This window comes from Aythya marila (genome assembly GCF_965140915.1).
Source record: "Aythya marila genome assembly, chromosome: 10".
Taxonomy (NCBI): Eukaryota; Metazoa; Chordata; class Aves; order Anseriformes; family Anatidae; genus Aythya; species Aythya marila.
In genome coordinates, this window is record NC_139051.1 from 11133205 (window position 1) to 11161035 (window position 27831).

Below are 27831 nucleotides of genomic sequence, written 5' to 3' on the forward strand. Positions count from 1 at the left end.
AAGAGAAAAAATGCTCCATGAGAAGCACTTTGGGTGTCTCCAAGACCTCGTTAAATAGCTGGACCTGGGGGTCCTGGCAAGAACCAGTACCAGTGGGGTTCCTGCCTGCACTAACCAGCATCTTGTAGTCAATCTGTTGGCGGATGAGCTTGTCTTCACTGAGGGAGTAGCGAGCCTCTCCTGTGATGGCATCGATGGGTCCCTTCTCCATCTGCTGCTTGATGGCACAGTAGAGCATGAAGAGAGGTTCCCCAGCACACTCCTGTGGGACAGGGACAGAGAGGAAGAAAAGAGGGGGTGAGAAGGTGCCGGGAACCAGCTTTTCCTGCTCTGTCCCTGCAGCATTAAGCCCCATCTGTGTCTTTATAAGCAGTTTCCAGTCCTTGCCCTCGTGTGCCCCCAGTATGTCCCCTGGAGCAATTCATTCTCCCTGAAAACCTGCTGGAGGTTGTTCCCTTATTTATCAACCCCTAGCCTCAGTTTCCCAGAGTTTCCAGACACTCGTGGATAAATTCTGCTCATTCTGTAGGAAAGGATGAGCTAAAAAGGTTAAATTCAGGACTAGCGAAAAGCAGAGCTGCTCTGGGCACAACACACCACAGATATGTCTCGGTAGAGCCGTCTGTGCATGGGATACGAGCTAGCATCTGAGCATCTGGGCCAGCCAAGGAAAGCACGTGAGGAGTGGGAAGCGACTGCTGCAGAAGGACAGCCTGGGAGCTCTCCCCTGGTAGCAGTCCTGGCATCTGCCAGGAGGACAGACTCACGTCAGAGAAGGTCGAGAGGTTTCTCCGTGAGACGGCTGAGCACAGCCAGCCGTGTCCAAAGGGCAGGGAAAGCAAGAGACCAGCTCGGTGACAGTCCTGCCCTGAGCCCCCAAACCGATGGCGTTTCCTGCAGTGAAGCCATTTGCCACCCGCACGTCCCCACTGCCAAACCCCATTGTCAGAGCCAGCAGCCACAGCAGCCACATCTCCCAAGCAGGAGGGAGAAGAAAACTGAATCAAGGACTTCTCCCGAAGATGCTGGATGTTAAAACTGTGGCAACCCAGGACGTGCCAAGGCTGGAGGCACCAACCAGCCTGGAGCCACGAGCTGGTGAAGGGCGCTTGGAAGAGGACACCCCTTTATCACCCAAGGCATCCCAACGTGCCCTTCCAGATGCAGACTTCAGCCCTAAAGGGGAAAACGGGGTAGGATGGGAGCGGAGGGGACCGAGAAAAATCCCAACAGATTTTACCCCCCCAGCCCTTGCCCCTCCCTCCCGGCCGCCTCGCAAATAAATTGTACTTTGGTGCAAAGTGCGGCTGCTCTCCCTGTCACCATATGCTGTTAGCATCTCGTTAGCATCTGCGGTAATTAAAGAGACAGCTGCTAACGAGCAGGAACAGGCATACATCATCCCCAGACCTTCCGACAACACGCCTGTCTTTGAAATTATGTTTCATTTGCAAACTTGGCTTCATTAAGTCAGCGCGGAAAAGTGAGAGACCCGAGGTGGGTGCTACGCTGCGTGCTAATGGCTGCCTCGGGAGGCGAGCGCGCCAGCCTGGCCGAAAAATTGGGAGCCTCACGGTGCTCCCACGGCACCCTGAGCCGAGCCCTCTGGCAGGAGGAAGCCCAGAAGTGCTTCTGCCCACTGCTTATAGAAATTTCTTGTAAAACCTCCAGGCTGACGTGGATGGAGCGGTGTTTGTGGCCACGGCGCCTGTGCCTGCTCCGTCCTCAGCCCCAGATTTCCCCTCTGCAGGAGGGAAGCCCCCAGCCCGCTGTCTGAAGGGACCCACGGCTGTCCCCAAAAACCATCCTGCACATCGCAGCACAGCCTGACAGCTCCCCTTTGGAACCAAGTGCCACCAGGGAAGGATAAAGCCACAGAGGAGGCTCAGTGTGAGTGCCCAGGCAGGGACAGATGTCAGGGCAGGAGGCAAGGTCTGGACCACGGCTGTTGCTCCAGCCCTGCTGCAGCTGGCACCCGGCTGTGGTCCTGGCATCATGGCATCACCTCCTCTGCTGTTCAGACACCAGCCTGGCTGGCGGGGAATTGACCTCTTTTTGGATTCATGGGCTAGAGCTGGCCCTACAGCCACCCCAGAGGGATGGAGCACTCCTGGGGATGGGTAAGTCGCTTCTCCACGGGAGGTGAGGATCATCCAGGGCTTGTCCCTGACAGAAAACACCAAAATGAACGTGGCCTACGGAACCAGGCACCGGGCAGGTCCCCTGTGATGATGTCCAAGGGGTGAGAGGGATGGCTCCATGGGGACAGGTCACCCCGCAGGCTGCTGGAGGACGGGGCTGTGTCCATGCTCTGCCAGCCCCAGCACAGCTCGGTCACAGCCGGGGGACAGAGAAGGACAGGCTGAGGGATGAGGGATGCTCTCCCTGCAAGCTGAGCAAACAGCCCGCGAACGGCACATCCACACACGTGTCGGTACGTGGGGTGCAGGCTGAGGCAAGCCAGCTAAGGCTCAGACTCTTTTATGGACTAGATTTAGCTCATCAGGCACCTAATATCGCGCATTTTTCAGTGCTTGTCTCAATTTATCCCTCTCCCTTTCCCCGGGGTGTCTCATTAAGACTCTGATAAATGCTACCGCAGGGCCCCGGGAAAGCGCCAGCCCTGGCTGACTCCAAACTCTGCCATCTCACCCCTGACCCCGGGGGCAGGAGGAGGCTGTCCCGTGCCTGTCCCCATCCCCGTCCCCATCCCCTGTCCCACAGCACGGCCGTGCGCCCAGCCCCGCTCCAGGCAGCTTTGCTGAGAGCAGCCCTGGCAGCTGGGCACACATCCGCCTGCCTCATTTACATGCACAATTACCGCGGCTTGGTGCAAGGCATATGTTTTCCTGCTGGCAAACTGTCTGCTGTGATACCTCTCCATCTACTCGGCGGGTTTCTCCTGCTTCCCGTGCCACCTGTGATCCTCGCTGCCGGGAGACAGGCAGGAAAGGCCCCGCGGGTCTCCTTCGGATGGGCTGATACAGGAGGGGCCACGGATGCATCCTCAGCCCTCTTCCCCTCTAATGTGAGTGACCCAAGCATTTAAGTTTCCACCGCTTCCCCAGCACGACAAATCTCACAGCCAGTGTGCTTATCCAAGCCCTGTGCATAAATCCCTCCTGTTACAGTGCACCTAGATCAGATTGCGCTCTCCCGCTGCGATATCTTCTGCCATCACCATGTCTTACCCAGAGGCTTTAGAAAAAGGCATTGTCCTGACCTCATCCCCATGTCTCTCTTTTCCTGCTACTCCGTATCCTCAGGCTTACCCAGCACCCGCAAAGCGCACAGTGGCGTCTCCGAAGAAGGACTGGGCTGTGCTGGGACAGACACAGGACAGTGGTGGCAAACAAATTGGTCCAAAGGAGCTTCTGAAGGAGGTGGCCGTGCCCCTGTGACCTGCCCAGTTCAGCCAGTGACAGGACAAGGGTGTCCAAACACACACACCAAACCAGAATGTCCCCAAATGCCACCTTGGGTGTTGGAAGGATGCGTGCTCTGCTTTGCTGGGCTGAAGAATAATCGTGCCTACTTGAAGGATCCTGATCCTTCAATTAGGATCTGACCTTCAAGGGGGGATCTGACCCCTTTTGTGCCCATTTGTGCCCTGGGAGGGGCTGCAAGGTCCAACCTGCCCACCCCTTCCTACCTGGTCCCACCTGGCACTGCCACAGCAAAGGACGGGGGGGCACAACCCAACAAAGCTGCAGCACGAAGAGGCCGTGGGAAGTTTGACATCTCCCTGCAAACAGCTCAGCTTTTCTCCTCTCCCACCCCTGGAAAGCAATCTCCGCTGCATGCTACAGCTAGATTTTTATAGATACAGGCTATCCCTCCACGGAGGCGAAAAGCCAAGCGCATGTAAGTGATATTATAAATCACCTCTCGTTGACGATCACTTGAGTTCTGCACAGACTCCTGCTCGCTCTCATCTCTTGGCTGGAAATGGTTCAAACCCTCTTTATCTTAATGAGGGATGAAATCCCACAAAAAACGGCTGTGTGCCACCCAGCCTGGCTGAGCTGACGCCAGGCAGGATCCCAGGAAACAGCCCCGCTGATCGACACGCCGGCAGTGGGACCGCAGCAGCCCCAGCAGGACGTCCCCCTGCAGGTACAGCCACATAACCCGCAGAGCTCTTGGTGCAGCCCTAGCGGGTAAAAGCAGCAGTCCTGGCAGGGAAAATGTCTTTAATTTGTTCATACAAACACGGTGGGGAGAGCTGCTATCCCCCGGTGGGACCCACGGGGTGTCAAGTCCCCAAGGGGCACCTTTCGGAGGGGAAGCAAGAGCAGAAGCGGAGCTGCTGGGAGAAAGCGTCCCCCTAGCAAGGAGCCTCTGTTTCAAAAGGCAGAGGAGGGAAAAGCAGCAGTGTTACGTGAGGAGCGCAGCACAACAAGCTGCAGCTCAGACGTGCAGAAATATCCCCTGAGCACAGCCGTGTCTGTAGGACCAGCTCCTGGGGCTTCGTCCTCCTGAGCCGCACAGGGAGAGGCAAGGAGGCAGGAATGGGAACCGCTCATAAGGGATTCGAGGCTCAGCTGGGTTCTTACAGATTTATCCTTTCTCCAGGCGCTGTTTTTATGAAGATCTCAAAGCCAGTACACATTAAGCAATCCCTGTCTGCATTTCATTTCTCAATCTCAGCTATTTCCCCAAAAGGGAACCCAGAACCAGCAATCACAGCTCAGAAATGCAGGACGGAAACCTGGGCCCGGGAAGCGATCGGTGCCCCAGGAGGGAGTCACAAACCAAGGAGCCCTGGCTCTGGGTGACAAGGCAGGACCCCACCTCCCATCCTGTTCAGGGTCAGCGATCCCTCCCAAACTCACCTTCAGGAACTTGTACAGCAGAAACGTGAACCAATTTGTCAGCATCTTCTCTGCCACCGACTCCGTTCTGTAGGGAAAGGCAGAGAGCAAAACCATCAGGAGAGGATATTAAAGGTCTCCGACCCTACCCGCTGCCACCTCACCCTCAGCCTGTGGCTGAATTATTTTTGGCTTTCAAAGGTCACATCTAGAAAGGCAGGAGACTCAAAGCAAAGAGGCACAAGCAGACGGCCAAAGCTCCAGTGAAACGCCTCCCATCTGGCGGGCTGAGCCACGGCAGCCCTCCAAGAGGGAGAAGCAAACAAGTCTCCAGCGTATCTGCAGAGCTGCAGAGAGCCACGGATGATCTTGTCCCGCGAGGAGTCTCGCCCAGGGGACGACCAGCCTCCTACTTCTCCCTCGTACCTTCTGCTTAAATGAAGTTTGTTTCTGCTGCCACGTCCCACTGGAACCAGGCAGCTCCCTCCAGGGACAGAGGGCTGTATGAGACACACGGGTAAAGCCTCACCAAATCTCCTCACGTTCCATGAGAGGAGCACCTCATGCAGCACTGCCAAGGGTCAGATCCAGCTGGAAGCCCCTCTGCCCCCCAGGAGCTGCTGCTGTGACCTGTAGTGCAGTGCACTCAATGCTGCTGCTGTTCTGAAACCAGCCCAGTGCTACTGGGCCCCCCAGCAGCACCCCGAGCAGTCCTTCAGCTCTGGGGCCCCCAGCACAAAAAGGACACAGACCCATTGCAGCGAGTCCAGCAGAAGCCATGAGCTCCACGGAGAGCTTATAGGAACCCCCCAGCTCCTAAAAGGGGCTGGTGAGGGCCTTTTTACAAGGGCAGACATAGCAGGACAAGAGGTAGTGGTTTTAAACTGCGAGAGGATAGGTTTAGATTAGATATAAGGAGGGAATTCTTCACTACAGGGTGGTGAGGCACTGGCACAGGTTGCCCAGAGAAGCTGTGGATGCCCGAACCCTGGAGGTTTCAAGGCCAGGCTGGATGGGGCCTTGAGCAACCTGGTCTGGTGAGAGGTGTCCCTGCCCATGGCAAGGGTTGGAACTGGGTGGTCTCAAAGGTCCCTTCCAACCCAAACCATTCTGTGAAACCCCAGGTCCCTGTGTGTCCCCTCAGAGCGGGGTGGAGATGCAGAAGGAGCTTGCAGTGAATGATGCTGCAACCAACAGCTCCAAAACGAGCTTAAAAATGGAGCCGTGCTTCCCAGCTGGTGGAAGAAGCAGCTAGAGCTGCCTTCAGAAAACCTCAAAAACCTTGTCTCCTAAGACACAGTTCAAATCCAGACTCCGTCTTGCTGCAAAGTGCCGTGGCAAGGACGGTTTAGGAGAGTGCCTGCGCCTGTTGTGGAACATCCCCACCCCGCTCACAGCTCAACGTGCCTGCCTCGGCACCACAGGCTGGCCTGGCTGCCACGAGATTAAAATTCACCTTAACATGCCCATTATTTTTAAAGTCACTTTCGCTCCCTCTGAGGTAAAAAGGCAAGGCAGCCTCCTCAAGCTCTCCGGCTACGCTCCTCAGCCCATCCGCCCATTAATCATCACATCAGCCACTCGGCAAGGCAGATGCTCCTGAAAGCACAAGCAATACTAATAGCCTCGCAAACGAAGCCGCCTTCCTCTTACCCCAAGGGATCAGACGCGAGCAGGTTGACTCAAAAAAACCCAAATCAGGAGGAGCCTGAACCCTGGAGCCCCCCAGGATGAGTCCTGCTGCCCAGGGGCAGTGCCACACAGGGGATCTGGGGCAGGAACCCACGGCCAGATGGCTGGGGTAGGAAATCCACTTTCCTGGAGTTTATTCAAGCTGACTCAGGGTCGTATGGTCCCCTCCAAGCCTTTCTCTTGTGCTAATGGGGTTTAGCCCTTTCTGCCCTCCCTGGATTAGCACAGCCCTCCTTAAGGCATTAGGGGATGGTAAGACCTCAGGCTCCAGGAGGGACGCCCGCCTGAGCCCCATCAGGGAAGATTAATCCAGCAAGGGGAGCAAAAAAGAGACAAGGAAAGCGATGTGGGGAGAAAGCCAAGGAAAGGGCTGGGCTGATGCTACCAGCAGACCTCCTCCCCAGCCCTCAGAGCGGGTCCCTCACCGAGCAGCCCCAAACACTCGTCTGCAGTGCCCCAGACCGGGCTCCAGCCGATGGCTGCCTTCATCTGCGACAGAGCCAGATGCCACAGCAACGGGGGGATTATCCAATAACCAAATAACGAAGTAACAGCTCTCCTTGGTTAGATCGATGTTAATCCAGTTGCCCTGGGCAGTAAGAACATTCTCTCACCCAACAGCAGGGCTAATCAAAAAAACAGAGGAGGAGCAGCCCCAAATGCTGCTTGCCCCGCGTCACGGCTGCAAAATCTCTTTACATTTTACTTTGGGAGGCACAAGCAGGGTATTGGCCAGGTGTAAGTCTCCTTCAGCTCCTTGCAGTGGGATCCCCAAATCCCATCGCTGGGGGCTGACAGTACCAACAGGGGCTGAGCTCTGTCCCCAGGCTGCTCCCACGATGCAGGTACTGCAGCTGCTGGCCTCCCTGCGCTGCCTTTTAGTTATATTTTATTGATTTACTTCCTTCCGGAGCTTTGCTCCGATGGCAGCAGCTTCGAGATGCCCTGAGTGAACCACGAGTTGGAAATGCAGTTTAAATATTTCAGTGAAGCCTGATGCTGGGGAGGGACAGCAAGGAGAGAGCCCAAGGACACGCTCAGGGACGGGGGACACGCGGGGTGGCACCTTCGTGACCCACCTCTCCCAGCGAGCCACACATCTGCACCACTCCTTCTCTGGCACATTTTTTATGAGGTCTTTGGAGAAATTACAGGCTCCCTGTATTTCACTTGGAGGCGAGAAGTGAAGTAGAGAGACCAGCCACGGGAAGGTAGGTGGGATGTAGCTGGGACCAGCTTGCCCCTGCTCCAGGCACCTCCCCATGGCCAGGCTCACGCAGCCCAACGAGCTGCCCAGCCTGGCCACACCATGAACATTGGCTGATGTCTGGAAGATGCTCTGGTTTCCTCCAGCCCTTCTGGTGACGTGCCAACCCCCAGCTGTCCCTGCTGGAGGGAGAAGGTCCGCAGGTTCTGCTCCATCTCTGCTGCGGGCTCACGCGGAGATGGGGAGGCGCGGCACAGCGTGCAGGGGGAGGGTTGGCACGGAGGGCCTCGAGGTGGGCTGGTGGAGCTTATTAATTGTTTTTGTTCCACACTTGGTGTATCTTTCAATATTCATCAGCCCGTGATGAAGGAGAGCTCAGAGCTATCATTAAATATTGATGGGCCAGGCAGACTCACAGCAGGGCTTGGCACGCTGCCTCCTGCTCGCGCTCTCCCCCGGCCCCGGGCAAGACTCTTGGCTTGAGAAAATCCACTTGGCTTTCCCCCGAAAACCCCCAGGAGCCTGGCGAGGTGGGCAAGCCCCAGAGAGGCAGCAGGCAAGGGAGGACTCCTGCCAGCTGCCAGCACACAGGGGCACCAAGAGGAGTGCCAACAGCAAGGCACAGCCAACGCCAATGCCATCACTGGTGGCACCCCACGCACACAGAAGTTGCCTGGGCACCACCGCCCAGCTCTTGGATGGAAACTCACCTCCGCAAGAGCAGCTTGGGGTGGTTCTTACTCTCCAGGTTCTTCTCGATGAGGTCGGAGAGGAGCTGCTTCAGCACGCCCGTCGCGTACTCCATCTCCCCCTGCAGCGCCGTCATGATGAGGGAGGCCACGTTGCCGCGGTCCCGCATGGAGAAGCTCCGCTGGGCCTCCAGGGTGCGGATGAAGGTCAGCAAGAAGTGCTTCTTGTTCAGCAGCTGCCCAAAGAGGGTCAAGGACTTCTCCACGTTCGCCTGGACCTGCAAGGGTAGAGCAAAGCTGGGAGATGGGCACGAGAGGAAGGGCGACAGGAAGGCAGGTGGGCTGCGCGTCAAGGGAGCACCATCTTGGGGCATCGGTACGCAAACACAAAGACTCTCCCCATGCACATACATGCACTTCGCTCACATAAACTCGCCTTGACCCCAAAAACACCCATCACAATTTCAATTTCATCCAACGAGAAGGTCAGGTCCCACCCAAACCTCTGCAGCACGTGCCGTGGGTATCACACAGACACAGTTCCTGCCCCTTCTAACACCCACAAAGCACAGAAAGCCTCGGCACAGAGCTCTGCAGACAGCAAACTCGCCTGGTTTTAGGTGGATGGGTTTCAGACATACAAGCAAATAGTAGAAACCTGGGTCTGCTCCTCTCCAGACACGGCCTGAAATATTCCCTTTGCTCTGAAAGTGTTTGAAGCTGCATCTCGGGCCGTTCCTGGCTCTGCAGTGCCCAGCAGGGACTGGGCTGGGTTGCTTTCATCTCCACACTGCCTTCGTTAGCGCTGCTCTGGTCAGCACCGACCATATTTCTCATCAGAAATGAGCATTTTTACACACAACATCTTCCCATTAGAAAAGATGGTTTCCTCTGAATAAAAGCCTTGCTGCGGTAAAACGTCAATTTTAATGATTTTTTTTTCCCCTTGTCTTCCTGATTGGGAGAATAAGTGAAAAATTTCATTTCATGTCGATATTTGGAGACAAAACAACGCTCTTCATTTCAAAACATCAACTCAAAATGAAGAAGAGGGTTTTGACACATCAAATCATTTCACTTCAATCACAACTTTGGATCACTGCTCTTTGGTTCAGCGAAGCTTCTCGTGGCTGCGACTTCCCCCTCCAAACTGCTGAGGTTCCCACAGGGAAAAAAATAAAATAAATCCCATTTCCTTGCCTTTTTGTCACACAACCCTCAGGTGACACGTGTCCCTCAGCACCCAGGTGAGGGGGTGCCTGTCCCTGGGCATCCCAGAATGGGGACAGGGGAGTGACCCCAAGCCTTGGGGTTCTTCCTATGAGCAAGCACATGGTTTGGCTTATTTTATCACATCTCAGAGGCTTTACATCCTGCTAAGAACACGTGCTTTAATTTACCTTCTCCCCAAGCCCCTCCCTCCAGACTACGCAGGGACCTCGGTGCAACGACACCGCTAACCCAGGCGGGTGCCTGAGGTTCAGCAGCACCAATGTCTCCCTGCAGACACACACAAAGGCTTCCTTGGCACAGGAAGACCCCACTGGTGTCTCTCAGGGCAGTGACCCTAAAAGCCAGCTCAGAGCCAGCGGGGCGAGGGATTGTCTCCCTCCAGCAGCCAGCTTAGGGCTGCACGAGGAGCGTCGGTGCCCTGAGCAGCGACCGCTCCAGCAGGAGACAGCCAGATCCGATCAGGGCTGCATCTCCGTGAGAGGAGCAGCTGGGGCTCAACAAGCTGGGAAATGGGCCCCGTCCAACAGCAGCCATCGGACGGGGACTTTGGGAAGAGGACAAGGGGATGAGCAAAGCCCAGCATCGCACGCAGCCCGCGCCCAGCGCTGCACACGCGCGCGCCGCCCCGCCGCCTGGCTGGGCTGCCGTGTTTAACTTGCTGATCATTAGCAGAAATAAATGAACAATACCGAATTAAATATTTAATCAGGCTTAAATTCACACAAAGCAACAAACCTCCCCCCAACAAACCTAAAGAGAAAGGGAACTGGTAATGACAGTGTAATACTTGGCTGTGGATTAGCGGGTGCGTGAGCAAGCGCCGTCTCCCTCCCAGCACTCGCAACAGCTAATGTTACACTCGGAGTAAAGAGACAAATAAAAGCAAACCTGATTAAATTATATGAAGCTTGCACAACTGTAGTTTCTTTATTTAATCTCTCTTTTTTTTTTTTTTTTTTTTGGCTCCTATGCGACTTTAACCCCTTGCTCCCCAGCAATGCTGAGCCTGGATGCTCTCCGGTGGGATGTTTTGAATTAGGAGCTGGGAGTGGAGCAACTCCTGCCCAGCCCCCCCAGCAGCTGATGTACAATTACTCCCCTGCGATTTCCTTTCCAGAGCTCCGGTTTGATACCATTTCCACCCCTCTCCCCTCTGGAAGGGATTGCAGCATCTGACAGACGCTGCCAGGAGAGGTTTCTGCTCCCCCTCCCTCCGAGGCGCCCCCTCCACGCGCCTGCTGCGGGGGCTCTGCACAGCCCGGCACCACCGCCCCCACCTCGCCCCAGCCCTTTAGGGAAAAACCTTCAGAGCAAGAGCAGGGCAGAGCTGAGCACCAGACTTCCACATGGACAGGAAGGGCCGTGCCCGAGGGAGGGCTGCTTTCACACTCGCTGCTCCCCCGCGGGCGCAATGGCTCCGAGCAGCTGGGAAACCTGAGCTGCAGGGGGAAATCCACGGAAGCAGGGTCCCCGCCGCCTCCGGAGCTGGGATTAGGGAGCAGGCACGGGGCCAGCTCCCCAGGCCGTGGCCATGCTGGCTGACAACACCAGCACGTGCACTCGCAGGTGCTAAGAGCGCGTTGCATCGTAACCATGCATCCTGCACCGGGGCTGGCTGCTTTTCCTAAATACCTCGCAAAGCCCACGTCAGCATTAATTACCTCGCCAGGGAAGGGAAAGCTAAGGTTTAACTCCCCTCGTTTCTCCAAGCACGAGCAGCCTCAGCAGCCCTGCGAAGGAGAACAAGGTGCTGTGCCCCAAATTCACCAGGCGTGGGGAGAGGAGAGGGAGCTGGGTTGGGGCGCGGGGGCAGGACACCCGGGTAGGGCCCCGCATGGGGAAAAGGAGCTGGGGCAGCAGGTGATGTAGGACAAATCTGCTGGCAAAGAGTGGCCAGTCAGGCATCAAACCAATCCAACTGAATAAAGCAAGTGCCGTAGAAAATGACAGCAGCAATGATATTAAAATAAATATTGATATTAATGTCAGGGAGCGCAGTAACCGCTCCGCGGCCGGGCTGTGCTCACGGTGGCTGCCACGTGGCGAGATGTTCTTCGCCGTGTGGGGCTGGGGCAGTGGCCAAGCCCATCGGGTGGCCCTCCAGCTCCACCGTGACCACACCAGCAGGAGCCTCAGGCTTTATCACGGGGCTCCAGCACCAGTGGATGAGCTGCAGGGACCGGGTCAGTGGGAAGCACGAGTTGGTACAGGGTTTGCACAGCCCCGAACACAAGGGGACGTGGGTCTCCACCACCCACAGGTGGTGGTTTTGGATGTACGGCCCCAATACTTGATCCACAAAGTTTCCTCTGCCTGTCCTAAGGAGCAACCACCACCCTTGCGAGCACAGAAGCAGCAGCAATTGCCTTCCTTTGGTATTCCTACCCCACAACCCCAAAATGCATCATTCTCCCTGCTCTTTGCTGCTTGTCCACTCCACTGCATCAGGGTGGGCTCAATCCCTGTTTCTGGCAAAGGTTAGCTATGGAACCAGGATATTGGATATTATGGGCACGTCCCCCAGCACGAACCAGCGCAGAGACAGACAGACAGACGCACGGCACCCCACCTCCATCTCCTTCAGCACGGGGTGGTCTTCAATCCCGGGGAAGAGAACCCGCATGGCGTACGTGCGGTAATCCAGGAAGGGGATGCCGGCCCCGTCCAGGTCGTTTGTCAGCTCGTTGATGTCAGTCTGCAGCTCGGCAAAAGCTGGAGGGGAAAAAGGAGAATTGAGCAAGGCGGCCCCGAGCCCCAGCACACGGCTTTGCCACCCAGCCTCTGCTACGCCCCCGACACCCGACAGATGGGTCTCAAGGTGGCTCGAGTCAGATCCGCATCCCCCTCCTTGGGCAAGGCTATTAAATCTGCCCCCATTTACAGACGGAGAAAGAGAAACCGAGCTGGAGACAGAGGGGATGCTCTCCCCAGAATAAATCACGTGGTAGAGCTGAGATCAGGACCACCGGGCCCCCCAAGGGGCTCCAATCCCCCTTGCTCAGCACTCGCTCGCTCCCTGGGATCCTGCGGGCAGCCCGGGCTTGAGGAAAGCCAGAGCTTCTGGGGGAAACGTTAGGCGAAACCACAAGAATGTCCTCATTTTGTTTTGACCTAAATACTACTGGAGAGAAGAGCTGAACACACCCACCCCAGCACCTCCCGAGCCGAGCAGAGCCAGCTCCGATTCCCAGGGGAAAGCAGCGGGGGGGGGGTCCTGAACCTTTAATTGCACCTACAGGGAAAAGCTGACAGAGAGGAGGCCGGGAGATGCACCGGGGGAAGGTGGAGGGGGGAGCTGGGGGTGGGGGGAGAAAACCCTCAGAAAAATCAAATTAATGGCACTTTAAAGGGAGCTGAAAGCACAGCACAGGACTGCAGGCTCGTCAGCCTGATGAGAAAAAACAAACCGTCAGCTTGAAAGGCGTGCTATCTTATCTGTAACTAGTGGGACTAGAAAAGAGAAAAGGCAGGGAAGAGATTGTGCCTTTTAATTAAAAGCAGATCCTTTTATCTGCCAGCTGTGGAAGACAAGACACCAGCCCCTCCACCAGCTCCCTCCCCTCTCCCTGTCACCACCGCCATCCGCACGCCTGTTTGGGGACGGGGATTTGGGGAAGCAAAGGGTTTTTCTTTCTTTCTTCACCTTTTTTTTTTTATCATCTTGTTTTAGGTGCCTGCTCCACCGGCAGCCTCCGGGCTGGTTGGAGCTGCGGTTGGCAAGGTCGGAGCCTGGGGAGCCAGCTCAGGGGGATAATGGGCAATTAGGTTTTATCAGCAGGATCATACAGGGAATTCTGTCCAATTTCTCAGCATCCGTCTGTCAAGTAATGAGAGACCAATTGCCTGCTCACAGGCAGCCCCCGCTACCTTCCCCGCTCGTGTTTGGAGGGGAACGGGAGAAATGAGGGGAAAAGGGGAACTCCTGAACTGGAAAAATCCCCAAATTCCACCCCAGACGAGTCCAGGTGGGAGCAGGAGAACCCACAGGGTGCAAGGACAGAGGAGGAGGATGGAGACAGGAGGGAGACGGATTCTGGCCCTGCTATTCGAGGCTGGTAAAGGACAACTGCACCTCACGGTGCTGACCACTGCCCCCCAACCCAGACAAAACCCAGCAGCACCAAGAACTGGGACCGCTCACCCTCTTTGCACTCGAGGGCCACCCGGGACTCCAGGTTGTCCATCTGCAGCTGGAGGCGCTTCAGGGTGCGGTCGGCGTCGCGGGACTTGCGCTTGTAGGCGATGAGGACGATGATGATGATGAGGAGCAGCAGGCCGCCCCCGCCGCCGATGCCGATGATGGCGGGCAGGGTGAGCAGGCTGTCCGAGTAGATCTGCAGCGTCCCCGGGGAGAACTCGAACCCCCCGGCCTTAATCTGTGCCACGGGGAAAAAGAAAAGGGCCCCGAGTCAAGGGTGCACGTGCCCTCCTGCTGTGCCTGCTGCCTTGGGAGCCACGAGGAGACCAGGGGGATGTGGGAAAATGAGGAAAATCCCCCTAAACCTTATGGGGCACGGGGCACACGGCAGCTCAGAGCAGCACAGAGCGCCGTGATGGGATGCAGGACGCACGCTGCCGCGCTGTCGCCGCACGCACGGAGCAGGCAGGGAGTTTGATGTCTCATTCAGCCAGCGTTAGGAGAACAGATGGGATGTGAAGCGAGTTCCCTGACGGATGGGGAGCCTGGGGGGACGGCACCGGGTCCCTTTCAAGCAGGCAGAGGCCGCGCGGAGCTGGAGCGCCAGCACTGCTGTGCGACAACCTGACACGCACCGAGTCCCCTTACAGCACGGGTAGGGACTGGGGAAGGGGTGGGAACCCCCCCTGCACGGCACCGGCTGTGCCTTGGCACCCAGCGGGGAAGGGGGGATGTTGGCAGGGCCAGCAGGGGCGCAGGATTCCTGGCTGAGCGTGGCAGGGAGAGGACAAAGTATTTGGTCCTATCAAACACGCAGTTGGGGAGGGAGAGCCATGCCTGGGGAGCAGGATCAAGGCTCCCGAGGGCTGCATCCAGGCACACTGAGCGTCCTGCCTCACCTGAGGATGAGCACCCAGCGTGGGCAGTGCTGGGATACAGACATGTGGGGACACCCAGCCAGGGCCATGAGATAAAAGGCAGCAGTGCCCCAAACACCTGCGGTTTTCCAGCCACGGCCGCATCCCCAGAGCGAAACCCTTTGTTTTCTCCTCCCCTCCTCCTGCCCGGTGCCCGGGATGGGTCCTGCTTACCGTGACTTTGTGCTGGCCCGTGAGGTTGGGCGACTCGCAGAGGAGCTGGGTCTCGGACACGGTCAGGGTGCAGGGAGTGTCCCCGATCAGCACCGTGTAGTTCAAGCGGGAGTTCCCAGCACCCGGAGGGAGCAGGTTCCTGCCCTTTGAGGGAACGAAGGAGGACACAGTCAGCTCTCATGCAATGGGGAATGCTCCAAAGCCTCGCTACAGAGCCAATCTGTGTCCTTTTAGCAAAAGATTTTGCCCCAGGAGAGACGAGAGCCCCCTAGGTGGGGGAACACGCCCCAGGTGCCCGCTGCCTTACCTTGAGGATGAGGGGAGAGCTGGGCTTCAGCTCCAGCATCCCCGTGGGGCTGAGTGGTTCGAAGACAGGGTCCGGGTAGTAGACGAAGTTGGTGGTGTTGACGATCAGCAGGGCCTGGACGTTATCCATGATGAAGCCGATCTCATCCGGGCGGTCGCCCACCTCTGGAGGGCTCCGCTCGGGGTTGTCGATGGAGGGCGCGTAGCACACCATGGTGGTGTCGTTGTACACCGTGCAGTTCTGCAGGAGGCACAGACCCAGATCAGATATGATCCTGGCAGCAAGGTCAGGATCTGACCCCACAGAAACCTGCAAGCACTGGCTCTGCCTTCCCTCTGGCAACAGGAGCAATTTGGGTTCTCCTTCCCTGTGCTGTAATGTCGACAGGGCCACGTGCCACCCCAGCAGCTGCATCTCAGGGGCAGGGAGGGGCATTTGCAACCAATGTGTGATGGGTGGTGGGTGGGAGCTTGCTGGGGATGGGCTCTTTGTCCTGCAGACATCCCACAAACCTCCCACCACTCCTGCATGTTAATATCCCACCCTGGCAGTGCCCCTGTGGCCCTGAAGAGATATCGCTGCGCCTCTTGTGGGTGCAGCCCCTGGACATCCCCCCCTTCCATGGCATCACACGTGAGAGGAGGGGATGTGCTTCATGCCACGTGCTGCAGAGAGATGGCATCCCTCGTCCTTGTGCCCTGCCCTCCCTGTCAGCCAGCACCACTCACGTTCTCCCTTTCAGAGCTGCAGTACTTGGCCCGGATCTTGGGCTCCTTGATGGTAGCCAGGTTGGTGCCAGTCACAGTCAGCAGCGTCCCACCACTAGAGACAGAGACAACGGGTTAGGAGAAGCAGCCGTGACCCTGGGGCCCCGCTTCTGGGAGAGAAACACCCACCCTCAGCAGCCAAATGTCCGTCTGCTGCAGCCTGCCTGCACTGCGCTACCTCCAGGGACCTGTTATCCCCCTCCAGGGACCTGTTATCCCACCCAGATGCCACCGTGGCCAGCAGGATCTGCCATTTACCAGCACCAAATCAACTCAGCTGACCCAGGGGACAAGCAGAGATAGAAAAACCTGCTCAATACCACTAATATCCCCCTCCCTGTGTCTTTATGTCGCAGTCTGAATGCAGTTTCCAGTAAAGAAACCCAGGCATCTCCGATTGGGAAGTGTCACTAGCAAGAGGTCCTCTCCGCCACCCCCTTCCTCCATGGTGCCAGGGAGAGGGTGCCAGGGCAGGCTGATCCCTGCGGGGTTTTCTCCGCCACTGGGAATTAAAAGCCCCGCAAGTCCCGCAGAGCTCGGCCATGCCCCTGGGGAGCTCGTGCCTCATCAGCGCCCTGGGGAAGCTTTCCCTCGGTGCAAGCACTTAATGGATTCCTTTGCCTCCTCTCCAGCCAATTCAAACCTTTTAGAAAAATATGTAAACATTTCAAAAAGCCCCCGATGGGAAATACTTTAATTTTATTCGCTGCCGCCAAATGTCAAGCTGAAATTAAGCAGATCCGAAGCGCTCTCCGCTCTTGCCCCCTGCCAGGCTGAGCGCTGCGGGCCAGAAGCTCGCAGGCACCCGGTGCCAAGCCATTCCTCGCACTCCTCTCACCACATCTCTGGAGCACGGCCAGGTGGATATCGTGGCAGCACCGAGAAACACCCGACAGGAGTAGGGATCCGTGCAGAGTGGAGCCCTCCCCGCATCCCACCGCCTGCCTGCAGGCTCCCCGCGGGCACCTCTCACCTGTTGATGCTCCACTCGGGATCAATTTTTTGGATAGTGGGGTCCTCGGTGTAGTTGTATTTCACCTCCGGGTTGCTCAGCTCTGCCCGGTTGATGTTGATGAGGATGGGGGACCCGCCGGGGCTTTGCCCGGGGGGCGTCCTGCAGCGGATCTCGCGGGCGCTTCTCCTGGGGCAGAAACGTGGCAAGAGTCGGGCACGGGGAAGGGGGGAGGCGACAGCACCCAGGGGTGCCCAGGCCCCACCTCATGCCCTCACCCCAGCCCCCCCTCCCTCGTGAAAGTGTCGGAAGGGGAAAGGAGGGAAGAGAGAAAAAGAAACTCAAGAAATGAAACAAAAGGCAGCCGGGAAAGGCTGAGCAGCTCCTGAGTGTTCCCATTGCGCGGCTGCTGCAAACAGCAGCGATTAGGGCTGATAACCAGTAATTACCGCAGGAAAATATTTAAAGAGCCGCTCCATTATCATCCCTAATCTAAAAATTATCCACTTCATGCCTCAGGGCTTTGTGCTTTTAGAGAAAAATCCCTGTTCTTTGGGCTCTTCCTGGAGCCTCGGACACAAAGAGGTTTCGGAGGAAGAGGCTCCTCCAGGCGCCCGCGGGATGTGGCTGCTTTATTTGGGGGTCCGACCGCCTCCGGAGCTCCCATCTCCTGTTCCCCTCCACCCTGTGTGCCCCCTCACCATGCAAAGGCACAGGGCCGTCCCCCGATGGTGACGGTGACGTTGCTGCCAGCGTTCAGGTGGTTTCCTTCAATGGCGATCCAGGTGCCGCCGGAGAGAGGGCCCCGGGCGGGGATCACTCGGGAGAAGGTGGGCGTCTGCCGAGGGAAGGGAACAGCCCCGAGGGCTCAAGGGCCAAGTCCAAAACCCCACTCTCAAAGCAACCCCAAGCAGGGGACAGGGACACAGCTTGCCACAAAGGAGAGGGACCCGTGGGACAGTGATGGGGCATGGTGTCAGGGGAGGATGGTGGCAGCAGGACTGCAGGGACAGCCGTGGAGAAACGCAACCAGCACGGCCCAACTCCTGCCCAGAGCATCCCCAGGGGAACTGGGGCCAGTTTTCTGCTCAGAGCCAGCCCCCACACACCCAGCATCGCCCCCATCCCATAGCAGCCCCCCACACGGTGCCAGCCCTGTCCCCAGCACGGGGGGACACCGCCAGCCCTTACCACGAAGGTGAAGCTCTTGGGCGAGGTGGCGCGGTAGCTGGGGGAGCAGTCCTGGATGCACACCTCCACCCGCGCGTCATGGACCTTGCTCGGGCTGGCGTCTCCGATTTCACACACGATCCTAAAAGACACGGGGAAAAAACCTCCAGTGCCCTGGCACTGAGACACTCCCTGTGCACTGCAGGGGAAGATCTGCCCCAAAACCAGGACCGCTCTGGCACCACGCAAAGGTCCCAGATGCCAACAGGGTCACTAAAAAAACACAGCGGTGGCTATCGGTTACTGCCAGCCCCCATGAGAGCTTCCCCAGCATCTTCAGGCTCCTCGCCATGGCCCAGAGCAACCGTGCCCAGCAGGTCCTTGTCCCTCTGGCAGTGCCACGTTTTCTGTGGGCACGGGCAGCGTTTGAGCCCCAAGACCCCTAACCCCATGCACTGAGGTGACGCGGAGCGCGCCCAGCCCTCGTTGGGCACTTACTGCTCGGCGCTGATGTACTCGCTCTCGATGGGGATGCACATCACTTTGCCCACTCGGACTCCCCAGCGCACGTCTTCAAACTTGAGGCCCAGGTTCTCTCCGGTGATGGTCAGGCGGGTCCCTCCTTGCCTGGGGCCCGTCTCAGGTGACAGCTGGGGACAGCACAGCACGTCAGCCAAGGGACTGGAGCCGGCAGGTGCCACTGGCTACGGCCACAGGGCACCAGGACGTGCAGCGAGGAGCAGATGAGTGGTGCTAAACACCGCAGCATCTGCAGGAGAGACTTCCCAAATGACAGCCGTGTTCACACAGCCACCAAGGAACAAGGCAGGAGGTGCCAGATGCAGTGGGCTAGGACCTGGACACCCTGCTGCAGATGGAGCCACCCCACGGGTGACAAGGACAGGGATGGGAAGGTGACGTGGTAGCTCCAACATGTCTCCAACCAAGCCAAACAGCACAGACACGTGGCTTTGCCTTCGGGCAGGTCTCTTACACAAGGAGATGAAGGTCCCAAGATGTCCCCAGAGCAGAAACCATCCCCACCACATCCCTGCTGGAGCGGCAGAGCCAGCGGTGGCCCTGCAGGAAGCCCTCTCCCCCTTCACCACGCAGCAGGCGGGGGGCAGAAGGGGGAACCCAGGTCCTGCTCGCCCCCGTCGGGCTTCTCTCTGCCAGCAAACCCCGTGCCAAGGCTGGCTGGCTGCTGGAGAGCCTCCGCCCCGCGCTGCGCCTCATTTACCAGGATGATTCCCAATAAAGCGGACAGGTGTGGCCTGACAACAGGCAGCGGGATGACGGATGAACGGAGAGGCACGAGCCCACCGCTGCCTCCAACAAGGCAATTATGGGTGATTTTACACCAGCGCTCGCTGGCCCCAGGGCCCGGCGCACACCTGCAGCGCTAAGCAGAATTAATGGCAGGGCTGCGTGTGCCCGGGCTGGGACAGGAGATGGGGCTGGTGGCACGGAGATGGAGAGGGAGCAGGGGAAAAGCAGCTGCAAGCAAGGAGACAAGGAAGAGAGGAATGCAGGCTGGGTTGGTCCAGGAGGAACGTGCATTTGGATCGAGGAGAAGGGACCCTTTGGAGGGAGGTGATGCCTTCTCTGGCAGAGCTGGAGGACAGCGTGAGCAGAGGTCTCCCTGAGCACGGGGAAATCTCTCCGCTTGCGCCCAGGCCGGCACCTGGCCAGCCTCACCCTACGGCTGCGCTCATGCGACAAGCGAGCAGGCACCAGCTCGCTGCATTCCTGGCAGCTCCGGGCAGCTGCAAGCCCGGGGCCAGTGCCAGCTGGATGCTCCTGCTCCTCACACACAGCCCACGGCGAGGGAAGGCGGATGAGCGGAGGGAGGGAAGCGTGCGGCAGCAGCCGTCATCCGCATCCCCTGCTCCGATGGGCAGCACGGAGCCAGGGGTCACTTCTGCAGGGCTCAGCTGCAGTGATCACTTCTGGGGTTAACCACCAACGCCTCCAGGCTTGCACCAGGCTCCTCACCTTCAGCACAGCCCAAAGCTGCTCTGCACCAAGCCCAGCGCAGGGACGAGTCCCAAGGCAGTGGCGGAGCTGGCAGCAGCACCCTGGGGCGCGCAGCAAACCCGAGGCACCCACATCTCCCATTTTACACGGAGGCAAAACCCTCCTGGGCTTTGGGGCGCTGTGGTTTGCCTGAAGCCAGCAGAGCCCCCATGAAAGCCCAGGCTCAGGGCTCAGCACAGCAGCTGCAGCCAGCGATCAGATTCGCTCTTCCTCCTCCGCCGGGGCAGCTGGCGAGGAGCGGCTGTTTGTTTGGTATTCCTAAACGAGTGTTAAAAGCTGCTCCGGCGTGTTAGATTCCTCGTTCTCCGCGGCAAACCTGACAAGGGCCACGCGTTTGGGGAGAAGCGAGCCCGGGAAAGGGATGACCCCTTGGCTGCGCAGCACAGGAAGGTCACAGCTAAACAAGCCGCCTGGGAGCGGGGCGCTGGCAAGGAGGGCAGAGCCTGCCCCGAGTCCCCATCTCCACCTCTGAGCCCCCAGCCCCACAAACAGCACCGCTCTGCTGCTAATTGGTTTCACAGGGTCCTTTTAAACCAACAGGTAAATGGCTCCAGCGGGCACGAGTTGCTCGCTCCCAGCTTGAGCATGGACAGGGGGAGCCGGGGACATGGATGGCCTTGGGAAGGGACATCACCCTGCGGGTCACAGCCAGCACCAGGCAGGTTTGCAGGGCTGCTCGTCCTCCCACCGAGCGATGAGAGAGACCACGGATGAAGAATTGCAGTCGTCTCCCAGCCCAGCTCCACCAGCTGTGAGCACAGCTGCTCCCCTGCTCGCTGGGCTGCAGACAGGCTCCAGGTCCTTCCGAAGCCTCTGTAGGACTCCCATTTCCTCACACCCCGTGCTGGCCCGGCTGCTGCCTGCCCACAACCAGGACAGGGCTGTGGAAATCAGCAGCAGCAGCAGGAGGAGGCTGCTGGGGGAGCACCACGCCAACAGCCACACACATCTGCACCGGCCACCGACTCGCATCGGCCCCAAGACACAGCCTGGAGTGGCACCAAGATCAAGCCCACCTGCTAACAGCCCCGTTTATGCCCCTTCTGCAATTAGTGCAAACCTGGGTAACGATGCAGGGCTGGAGAGCCCACTGCTGAGGCCAGCCACTGCTTGGAAGCTGCAGGGTGTGTGAGGATGCTTGCAGCTCGCAGCCCCGGCCACCTTCTGGGGTGCCCCGGGACACCTCGGGGCTGGAGCTGTCACAGCAAGCCCCATCAGCAGGATGGCAGCAGCAGCAAGCAGCCCCCGAGGTGATTTCCAGAAGCCCCGTTAACCCCAGCCGGGACCAGGCTGCCCTGAGCTCGATGCAGGCGCTGGGATCCAGCCCCGTTCCCAAAAGGAAGGGACCCGCGGGCAGCCCCTTCTCGTTTCCAGCTTCCATCAGATAAGACACAGAAACCCAAACAGATCAGATACGGTGCTAAGCCTGCAGTAATTAACACCGGCAGTGCCTGCCTGCCCCGCGAGCCGTGGGTAAGCAGAAAGCAGCACGTGGAATTACGCACCGAGCCCTCCTAAAGCGCCTGGAGCCCGGCCCTACAGACATGTGAACATTAACGTTTGCAATCTGACTGAACAAGGGCCGTAAAAGCTGCCAGAGAAGGGGGATGATGAACTGCCAGCCCCAGCAACAAGGGGAGGAGCAGCCCAGATCCACGATTTTCCCCGGATCCTCCATCCACACGCAGAAGGAACAAGGGGAACCTCGGGGATGGCCCCAAAGCCAACCGCCGAGCAGATCTGGCTGCTCCGGCGTGCCAGCAGAGAGCTCCGTCCGCGCTCCCGTCCCGTCCCCGCGTACCTTGGTGATCTTGGGGTCGGTGCAGCGGCTGTTGCCGCTGCTGGCGTGCATCCAGCTGCTCTCGGGGGCCAGGCAGTGCTGCCGCAGCGAGCAGCGCTTCTCCGACACGCACCAGCCGCACTCGAAGCGTGGGTCGGCCTTGAGGCACAGCCCGCAGCTCTCCCGCAGGGCCGAGCACTTGTACAGGTGGGCTGCAACGGCAGGAAGGGCACCAAGGTCAGCACGGCACCCCCAGCCCCAAAATGGGGGCACGGGGAGAAGGGCACCCGCTGGGGGATGTGGCTGAGAGCATCGGTGCCTCGGCGGTGCACGGAGCCAGGTGGGATGTGGGCTGGGGGCGCACGGGGCTGTTTTCCCACCCCGGTCCCATCCCTCACTCACCTTGGATGTTCTGGGGGTTGTCGATGACAAAGTTCCCGTTCCAGACCACGGACAAGTTGACCGGCAGGTCGCTGATGTCATTCCCTTCGTAGAAATACTGCAGGAGGGGACAGAAGGAGGCAGAGGCCGTTACTGGAGAGGCAACACACGCCGGGAGGTGCGGGGCATCACCACCAGGATGCTGCCCCTCAACCACGAGGAGAGGGATGGAGAAGGGAGAGAGAGGTCTAACAGAACAGACAAAGCATCGGACACAGCGCAGGCAAACCAGCAGGCTGGGCTGCCAAAAAAAAAACAAAGGAGCAAAACCGAGGGTTTCTAGACAGACCAAAATCCCGTTAACCCAAAGGTCCGAATCCGCTGCTGGGAGAGGCGGAAACAGCCGGCGTGCCTGGAGCACACGTGCACCTCTCCGTGCCAGGAACACGAGTGCTGCGAGGGGGCTGTGCCCTTCCTGACATCCTCAGGACCAGCACCGCCACCCCGATTCCCCGCACAGGGACGTGACGGAGCAGGATCCGACCTCCCAGATCCCCAGGGCCTGGTGCACGATGCCCAAACTCAGCGCCCAGCCGGGATGTCCCCACCTCCTCTGCTCCGTCAAGCCCGGGTGAGCACGAGCACGCCAGCAGATAACAGCTCCCAGCCCGGCGCCTCCTCCCACCCAAAGCCTCTCTCCCCCTCTTCGCCAGCCGAGCCGCAGCCCCGGCAGCCCCATCAATATTCCCCGCACAGCCCCAGCGCACAGGCGGAGAGCTTTAATCGATACGGAGACAGGAAGGCAGTCGGAACCGTCCCTGACAGCTAATGACCTCCTTCGGCAAGAGATTCCCCGCTCCTCTCTGGAGAAAATGACAGGCGTGTCAGGAGAGATTAAATGAATGATTCATGGGTTGCTGGAGTTTGTTAGGGAGCCGCGGACACGCGGGCAGCAGCTCGCCCATGCGGGGACCCGGCTGCGGGCTGGACACGGCCGTGCCACCTCCAGCAAGCCCGGGGCTACCCCTGGCCTCCCCTGCCCACCCCAGCCTCCAAAATCCCATATCCCGGCCTCCCCCCTGACCCCAAACAGAAGCCACCTCTGGTCCCACGCTGCGCACCCACAGTTTTTGGCCAATGGTCCTACACCCAGGGGCCATTCCACCGAAGGGGAGGCTGGAAGCCCCCAAAACACGCTCCTCCTGGGGAACAAGGCTGCCAAGGGCACCCATACCCAGTGCTTTTAGGGCACGAAACATCCAGCTGCAAACTCAGCTGCTCCACCACCGCCTGCCCTCCCCAGGGACAGCTCCATCGGGCTGCTCCCGGACACGGCGCTGCTGCAGAAACATCTCCACCATCCAGCACCTCTCGGCCACATCCCCATCACCAGAACCGGGTTGGGAACCCAAATTCACCCTCCTCTATCCCATACCCATGCTCTTAACCACACAGAGGCTGAGGGTGTCCCGGCAGGGCGGCGAGAGGTGGCCGTCCCCTGTCCCCTGGCACCGCGGGCGCGCACGTGCTGGGGAGGGCGGCGGCGGCGCCGGAGCAGGGTTTTGCTGTGACGAGCCACGTGGCAGCCTAAGTGAAATTGGCATTTTCAATTTGTACTCTGACATGTCTCATTTGGGGCCCTGGCATCTCGGGAAGGCATCCAGCCTGCAGCTGTCCAAAACACTTATTTGCATCTCTCTGCCCCGGCTGCTTTTGGAAATTAGTTCTTCTGGGAGGTGGGATGGAGGGTGGAGGAAGAAGAATAGGAGGAGAGGGAGGGAGAGCGTTAACTCTTCGTGCACCGGTCCTGAGACAGCAACAGGTTTGCCCAGGAGGTTTGCACGGGAGCTGCTGTCCATCTGGGCACGGCCGGGGCTCCCCTGTGCCGAGCTCGCTGAGTTTGGGGCGGCAGCGGGTCGCTGCAAGTGGCAGGAGGGAGCAGGAGTCGCTGCCCCAGCTGGCAGCCACGGCAGGGGACAGCTGAGGGAACACAGCTGATGATGAAAACCATGTCCTCAGCATTCCTGTCGCCGCCAGCAGCGTTTCACCTGCCCTACAGAGATGGGCAGCGGGCCCACGGCTCGGATGCCGCCACCCGGCCCTATCGGATGCTGGAGCCAGGGTGCGGGCAGGAGCTGCGGCCACAGGGGCTCAGGTTTCCACCTCCTAGGAAGGCAAGGTCTGCCAGGTGTGTCTCTGATTTCCAAAGCACCTCTTATTTTGAAGGACACGTTCAGAAGGTTTGCTCTCCAGGCTGCTTTCCCGGCTCTCCTCCAGCCGGCCTGGCACTCACCCCAGCTCCCCGTGACTCCCCGCCCGGGGACCCAGCTGGCTTTGGGGCCGCTCCAGAGGCACCCCTGAACACCAGGAAGGGCACGCAGAGAAAGCAGGGCACAAACGGCCTCCCCAGTCCCGGGAACAGGGTGGGGAGTGGGGGAAGGTAGCGGCAGGGAAAGCAGCCAGGGCTGGGGCCGCATGCTAGCAGCACGGCCAAAACTGCCCTCCTGCTCTCGCTCCCCTGTGCCTCTGCGTCCCCTGCCGCACGTTAACCCCCTTACGCACTGCAATGTTTGCTTTTGGGCTTGGCAAGAGGTTACCCAACAGCTCCAGCACTCTCCTGGCTACCCAGGAAATCTCTGCTGTACCAAGCTCAGCCCGGGACACGCGCTGCAGATCCCCCGGGGACACCTCCAAGGCCCTCCCGTGCCTCGGGATCCAAACCAGCGCCCGGGGACAGGCAGCAGGTCCTGTCACAGCGGCTCCTCCCCGCTTCCAGCTAACATAGGGCTGAACATCCATTAAGCACTTAGCTGTTATTAACTCCCCGGTTAATCAATCGCCGCGGCTGCCGGCAATCTGGGATGGGCTGCGGGAGGGGAGGCTGGGATGAGCTGTGTCAGAGGTGCCTGCGCTGTGCCACCACGTTCTGCGGCACCAACGTCCCCAGGAGCACGGTGCGTGCCCAGGATGGGTTGTGGGCGAGGGCAGCTTGCTCTGGGAGCCAAAATACAGCAGGCACAGCCTGGAGAGTAAAGGGATGGTGCAGAGAGAGAAAAGCAGGCTCATGTGCCATGGCACTGCCTGCAGAAAGGGACAGGAGAACACGTCACCAAGCTGGTGGCACAGACTTGGCTCCTCACCTAGCCCAGGGCAGCGTTTCGGTGCCTCTGGAGGAACCAAGAGACGTGGAAGGTCTCTTCCATGCAGCTGTTCCCAGCACAGTCTCCTTCTGCAGGGAGCTGACTCAGGCAAGGGGACTCCTCGCCAAGCCCTTCTCAAGGCTCTTCACCCATAACTTAGCTCAGACATCTTCCTAAGCAAGCTCTGCAACCTCCTGAGCTCTGCTTGCCACGCTCACCCCATCCCCACCACACACCCCAGGCAGGGGATGCCCGTGGGCACAGCACACTGCTGCCACCTCCCCAAAAAGCTCAAGTGTTTGGGCCTGGTAAGAGCCCTGCTGGCGGAGATGGGCAGCGAGAGCTGCTCGGCTCCCCTTGGGGAGCTCCAAGGGGGTACCCCTGGGGAGCCACAGCCAGAAAGGGTGCACCCAAAATTAAGGGGCAGATGATTGCACCGAGATGAGCTTCAGGATGCTCCTGCCAGCACCGCTGGCCCCACAGCTGAAGGCACCAGCCCTTCCCTGCCTAGGTGGAGGCTCTGCAGAACCCCTTGCCATGGGGCATCCCCCCTGCTCCAGCCATAACCCCAGCAAAACCATTCTCAAAGGACCGCAGGGACAGGGACACCGCTTCCCAAGAAAGGCATCATGCATCGGAAGGGTTGTTCCCCTGCCCCCTGCGAGCTCTGTGAGCAAACCCACGCATCCCAATCTTCCTCCACTCCCCCCGAGGTCCCCCCCCTCCCTCTCGCAGGCACCATCCCCCTGGGCTGCGTTTCTGGAGGAGCGGCTCGGCTGCAGCTGTGTCCTATTTTTCTGTAGTTGATGACCTCAACTCCTTCCCCGCGCTACGGGGACGGCAGTAATGTACATCGCGTCTCGCCAGGGCTCAACTGCAATTCATCATTATTTTATCTGCTGGAATTTAATTGGATCCTATCAAACTCTCCTGATACTCCCTTTTCACTTTAAACACTGCTGCAGGAAAGATAAATGCAGGCACCGCTAGGGCAGGGAGCGCGGCTTTGTCGGCAAACGGTTCTGGGGTTGGGGGCTCCAATCCTGCTCCTCTCTCCACGGCTGGTTAATTAGAGGGACACACGCTGGAGGTGCGTGGTGCTCGAACGGGGCATGTGTGTGTGATTTATGAGCCTCTATAAATACACCCCGAGCCCAGTAAAACACCGTCACCCGCACAACAGCACGACTTGATGGGAGCGCTCGCCCTCTGGTTCTGGATCTCCCTTCGCTCTTCCCTTCCCATCACACCCAAGTTGCTGCCCCCGGATTTGTCCTGCCCCAAATTCGCCGAAGAACCTGAGATCTGGGAATAAAGCAGGCCAACGCCTGGGCTCCATCATGGTAAAAAAAAACACCCAGAAAGCATGAATCTGCGGGGCCTGCCTGCCCTCCTGGCATCCGTGCCTGGAGCTGGGCACCACTCACGTGCAGGAACCAGCTCGCTCTGCCCCCACGCACGCGTCCTCCCATCACTCATCGCAGGCACGTGGCAGAAATGTTGCAGGGCTGTGTCATTTTGTCACAGGGACAAGGGCAGCGAGGTCGCTCTGAGCACCCCACGCAGCTCCAGGGCGAAGGTCCCGACCCGTGCCTGCGCCAGGGGGTGACACCGGGGTGACACAGGGGTGACAGCGGGAGCCGCAGCTGAGCGTGCGGCACGTGCCGGGGGGACTGGAAGGAAGGAGCCGAAAGGGAGATGCGGAGGTGCCCCAGCTGCTCCACACCACGTGGGGCTTTTGTCGAAGGGGAAGGGAAATAAGTGAGGCGTGAGGCTGAACTGGAAGCGCCCAGACAGCAAACTCGGATACTCTCCAAAAGGAGCGCAGGGTTCCTTCCTAATTTTACTTTTAAAGGGGAAGAGCAGCTCTGGGGCTCCGCCAGCCTTCCGAGGAACATCCTCAGGAAGGTAAATCCCTGCCAGGGAGAACACCTGTAGTCACTGTGCCAACACCAAGGCTAAATTTGATGAAGTCGACTGAATGCCTGCTACAGGCAGTAGCACGGATTCTCAGCTCAGGCGCTCTTCCACCAGTGAAACTGTTCATTTTATGCAACAACTGCAAGGACGAGGCCTGCTTAGGGACAGCAGAAAGAACGGGCAGAGGTGAGGGTTGCCTGGAAAGCGAAATTCGGCGGCGTTATCTGCACAGAGTGAGGGACAGGTGGCCCTTTTCCCATCCTCCGCTGCAAGAAAGCAAACTTGAAAGCGCCTGCCTGTGGAAGATTTAAAGCAGCCAATTAACAAAAAACCTGGTTTGCTGCTGAAGAATTTATTTTCTTAGTTGGGTTTTCCTTTTCTTTCTGCTTCATTGCAGTGCACGCAGAAAACCCTTAGGGTTGCTTTCTTTTTGAAGAGGAGAAAGAGACTGCAGTGAGGAGGCACAAAAGGGGTTTTTCTGCTCACTTTTTGACCTGGGATGTATGGGGAACA

At 58.8% G+C, this 27831-nt stretch overlaps 1 protein-coding gene across 4 annotated transcripts in view; it reads right to left on the minus strand.

The window, feature by feature from the left end:
• The window catches only part of PLXNA1 (plexin A1), a 105303-nt gene that overhangs the window by 16448 nt on the left and 61024 nt on the right, over positions 1 to 27831 (minus strand). For all 4 annotated transcript variants that reach the window (XM_082768513.1, XM_082768514.1, XM_082768515.1 and 1 more), the window contains exons 11-24: positions 22280 to 22376; positions 21899 to 22089; positions 18559 to 18710; positions 18082 to 18202; positions 17592 to 17728; positions 16912 to 17079; positions 15900 to 15993; positions 15172 to 15411; positions 14865 to 15008; positions 13777 to 14011; positions 12205 to 12347; positions 8424 to 8680; positions 4836 to 4902; positions 116 to 262 (exon numbers count right to left, since the gene is read on the minus strand). In XM_082768513.1, coding sequence (XP_082624639.1) covers positions 116 to 262; positions 4836 to 4902; positions 8424 to 8680; positions 12205 to 12347; positions 13777 to 14011; positions 14865 to 15008; positions 15172 to 15411; positions 15900 to 15993; positions 16912 to 17079; positions 17592 to 17728; positions 18082 to 18202; positions 18559 to 18710; positions 21899 to 22089; positions 22280 to 22376 — 2193 coding nt within the window. The remainder of the gene's footprint in view (positions 1 to 115; positions 263 to 4835; positions 4903 to 8423; positions 8681 to 12204; positions 12348 to 13776; positions 14012 to 14864; positions 15009 to 15171; positions 15412 to 15899; positions 15994 to 16911; positions 17080 to 17591; positions 17729 to 18081; positions 18203 to 18558; positions 18711 to 21898; positions 22090 to 22279; positions 22377 to 27831) is intronic.